This window comes from Cyprinodon variegatus, unplaced genomic scaffold (genome assembly GCF_000732505.1).
Source record: "Cyprinodon variegatus isolate N-32 unplaced genomic scaffold, C_variegatus-1.0 Scaffold449, whole genome shotgun sequence".
In the NCBI taxonomy this organism is placed as follows: domain Eukaryota; kingdom Metazoa; phylum Chordata; class Actinopteri; order Cyprinodontiformes; family Cyprinodontidae; genus Cyprinodon; species Cyprinodon variegatus.
Genome location: NW_015150902.1, coordinates 284,340 through 288,844, shown reverse-complemented (window position 1 = coordinate 288,844; position 4,505 = coordinate 284,340). Strand labels below are relative to the sequence as shown.

General features: G+C 37.6%; 1 protein-coding gene across 1 annotated transcript in view; it reads left to right on the top strand.

Annotated features, from left to right (window-relative positions):
• Positions 1-4,122, top strand: part of LOC107093835 (THAP domain-containing protein 1 A-like) — an 8,826-nt gene extending 4,704 nt beyond the window's left edge. The window contains exons 3-4 of the mRNA XM_015389136.1: positions 2,106-2,301; positions 2,668-4,122. Of these exons, the coding sequence (XP_015244622.1) occupies positions 2,106-2,301; positions 2,668-2,958 (487 nt within the window). The 3' untranslated portion in view covers positions 2,959-4,122. The remainder of the gene's footprint in view (positions 1-2,105; positions 2,302-2,667) is intronic.
• Positions 4,123-4,505: the final 383 nt, after the last annotated feature.

Genomic DNA, 4,505 nt, shown 5'->3' with positions numbered 1-4,505 from the left:
TTATACACTGATTTTACTCTATTATTGCTTTAATACTTGTAGGTTTCCAATATTTTAATCTGCGTCCTGTAAGTCTGGCTGTCTCTGGGTTGGCTGGCACAGCTATTCAGAGTCTTGCCGAATTACAAAAGAAAAAATATTTGTTTAATTTAATTATAGAATAGCATAGCGTCTTAACTTTGGGAGATATATTATTGCATGTTGCATATCCCAATAAAACGGTTTACCCTTTAAATCTGCAGCTGTCCCTGCTTGTGTCTCTGTTCTCTGCATAAAAACAGATTTATGAACATGTTTAGTATTATAATGATGCCAGACAAACTAATTTGTTAAGATATCTAGAAGTTCTGCAGTCTGATTCTGTTCAATAAGCAAACAACAGATATGTGTCACTTTTAACCTGTGACTGGGAGTCATGGTCCTCTGAGAAGCCCAGCTTTTAATTTTATTGGTAAAGAACACAACATTTAAACTATGTTTCCTCAAGCTTCTTGCATTATATTCATAACCTGTTTAAACTAATAATCTGCTGCCGCCTTTTGCTCAAAAAGCTCAGTATCTAACAGATTTTTCGTTGTCATCTCTAGTTTTTTTTAACCATCCCGTCTCCTAACTTCTATTTAAACATATATTGAAGTAGCTGCTGGTTAAATTCCCTGAGTGCTGCTGTGTGTCTCTCCTCCAAGCATGTAGCTGCTATGTAGGCAATGAATAGCGACCCAAATAATGTCTTAGTGACCGTTCCGCTGATGTTACACTGATGTTGCCTGCGTTTCCTATTTAATCATTCATTTATTTTACTAGACTACATTAAAAAAGGTCCCTTTGCATCCCATTGCAAATGAGATAATAGCGTTTTATGTGATCCATTTTCAATAACAGGCTCTAAACCACAACGATCACTTTATGTAAACCCACTCTGTATTGTTTAGTTAGTGTATGATTTATGATACTTTATCCCACTTTTTATCACACAATATGCAATCCTCGTCTCTGTGATTCCGTGCTAAAGTTGAAACATAGACTCTAACAGATTATAAGCACAGACTACATCATAGGTATTGGTCTAGGTTTTAATTCAAACATGAATTTAAATAAAGTCGGAGCGAAATCCTCACTCTGGCCTTTGAATTGAAAACTGCTCTGTGCTCCACCATATTTCCTCCGCTCTGCTCCACACTCCGCTCACTTGCTCTGATAAATACACACAGTAGTAGCCAATCAAAGGCTACGTTCACACTGCAGCCTGAAGTGACCCAAATCCGATTTTTTTTTCTCATAATATATGAGCATCAGATCTTCTTTTTTTTTTCTTCTGAACACCGCTGATCTTTTTTTTTCTCCTGCGCCCGGGGCCTTTTGTCTGTGTTTTTGTGTCTGCTATGCGGCTGATCTTTTTCCATGTGCGCTGTGTGTCTACGGCGCGGTGTCGTTTTTCTGCGCTGTGCGTGTTTTTTATCTGTGACAGGTGTCTCTTTTGTGTGTTTTTCTGCGGAGGCGGGGCGAGAAACGCCACCACTGTGGGGTTTTGTTGTGGGGAGCGGTGTTTTTGTTTTTCCCTGTTTTGAAGATTTTGTTTTTTTGTTTTTGTTTTTTTTTGTGGAAAAAGAGGGTGTTGTGTTTTGTGGTGTTTTTGTGTTCTCTTGTGCGTGCGGGGGACATTTGTTTTTTTTGCTTGCGTTTCCCCCAGGAGATCACATACAAATCGCATATAATTGGAAATATGAACGGCAATGCAAATATTCGGAATTGAGCATCAAGGCCTGCAGTGTGAACATAGCCAATATGTCCCCACTTTTCTTGATCGGTCCCTGGCTGGTCCCCTACAATTCCTTTTCAAACATCAATCTTTCTACTAAAATGTATTTTTTCTGTCATGATTTGTGGACATTGGGATGTAAAGAGAAGCGCCATCTCCTATTTAGAACCTGTAATTCAGTGAAAGGGTGGAGACGGAGTAAAAAACATGCACGTCCAGGAGAAGGAGGGGGTCACTCCAGGGGCTGAAAGTTGACTGGTATTTGACGCGAAAGGCCATTTTGAATGTCTGCTACTGTATAGATATATATACTTATCTACATGTATATTGCTTTGCTTGATTGCAGATTTCCACACAGTGATGCTGCACGGATGGAACAGTGGGTGCAGAATGTGAGAAGGAAAAAGTGGCAGCCATCCAAGAAATCTGTGCTTTGCTCTGAGCATTTTGAGGAAGCATGCTTTGACCGCACTGGCCAGACGGTCCGACTCAGGGAAAGTGCAGTTCCAACCTTATTCAACTTCCCAAAGTGTATTCAGAAGGTATATTCATTTCTCACACACACACACACATGCAGATACATTGAAGAAGTACATGCACATAAACATATAATGCTGTCTGTGGTCAGGCATCTCCCCCTCTCTGTCTCTCTGCACAGGGTGTATGATATGAAATGACAGTTTATAACCCCACATAGCTATATTGTCCTATCAGCATAACTTTCTAAGTATACATGCCTCAAAACTGATATTAATGTTGCCCATAATGGTGAAAACATTAACTTCTTCTATATTCCCATTCACCAGCTATCAATAAACTCTCTTGCATACACAAAAAGAGCAATATAATATATCTTAACAAATGGTGACATTTAACATTGAATACTTAACAAACATTTTCTGTTTCAGACTCCAAAGCCTCCCAGGAAAGATCCGGCGCCCAGACAGATAAAACCAGAACCAACACCGGCTCCGCATCCTGACCAGGAGGAAGGAAGTTCCTCGTGCACGACAGGGGATGCAGTAGTGCAGAAAGAACACGTTTACTCCATGAGTGATAGTCCCATCATCTTAAAAAGGAAGCTGGATGTGGCTTTGAACGCCCTGGAATCAACAAAGAAAAAACTGAAGTACACGCAGCAGAAATCGAGGCGGCTGGAGGAGAAAATTGAATCGCTGAAAAGGTTGTTGATGAACTGAAAAAGAGACGATTAAATTCAGACAAATGTGTTGAACTCCTGAAAGATGCAAACAGTGGTGTTCCATTGGAGGGTATGGGCAGAGTGGTGAAGAACAAATGTAAGCAAACACCATTTTGATATATTTTTATTTTTATTTTGTTACTGAAATGTAAGTTATGTTCTGGAATATATTTTATGTACATATGTATGTATATTTCATTCTGAATATGAACTAAATGTGCAACTTACATTATTAAAGGTGTTCCATCACTGGATAATGTGTATGTTTGTGTACATGTGTGCATACATACTTGTATCTATACTATATGCAAATTCTCAAATTGTTGTAATATGAGCAGAAAGCAAAATTTGAATTTGATGTTTTCTGCTATTTTGCCAATATATGTGATATTGTTAGTGTAGAAACTAAACTATGTGCAGTTATTAAATTGGATCATTAACTCTTTTGTAAATCTGACATATTTAAAGGCTAATGCGCAGAAACAGCATGAAAGTTTTCGGCATCATGCTTGCTCAACTTGCAAATAGAAAAATACTGTAGCATTAACAGACATGTATTGTAATTCAGCATTGATGTAAAATCTTGAAATTATATGTAATTACAATGTAATCATTACATGAACATCAATTTAGCACTTTTGACAGTGTGTGTTTGTGTAATATTAATATCTAAGTACAGTATTATGCTCCATTAACACACAAATTTTTCTGTGATGGATTTGTATATGTAATATTGCACGATTTCTAGACTTTATTGACTTCATACTGACTAAGCAATGTGATGTGCCTATTTATCATAAATTACGGTAATCTACTGATGCAATGAAACAGCAAGTGTGCATCAAAGTGATGACTTTATTATTATTTTAAAAGTCTAAAGCCCCCCTGAAAATGAGAAAATCTTTGTTGTTCGATGCTGTTGCGCACGTATTGTTCACATTCCAACAAGGGAGTACCAATATGGTGACTGGTGACTTCAGGGCAATGTGTACTACCAACGGCCAATCGGCTATCCAAACAATAAATAGAGATTAGTGGTTCCAATACAGCAGAACCAAACCACGTCGTCAACCCAGCATGCATTGCACAGGTGATGAAATGGTGACCGCCAATGTTATTTAAACTCATTGCAATTGGTGGTTAAATCCTAAAGCTTGGCAGATATTAACAATTGTTTAGTTCCATTTTGTTCCTGTTTGCGTTTCTACGGAAGAGGATTAGGGCCACTGAAAAAATAAAAAACAGTTATCTGATTTTTTAATTTTATTTCAGTATAATATGAGAAAAAAGACACAATTCTGACTTTAATCTCAGAATTCTGACTTTTTTCTCAGACTGAAATAAAATTAAAAAATCAGGTAACTTTTTTGTATTATATCAGTGGCCCTAATCGTCTTCCGTACGTTTCTCATAACGAAGCATTGTGAATAGTTGAGCAGATGAGAAGCAATGATTGCATTTTGGTAGAAATGGACTCTAAAAATTGGGGAAATACATGGGAGTAATAAGAGTAAATATTTGTAATCGGTCATACCGTTTGCGCTG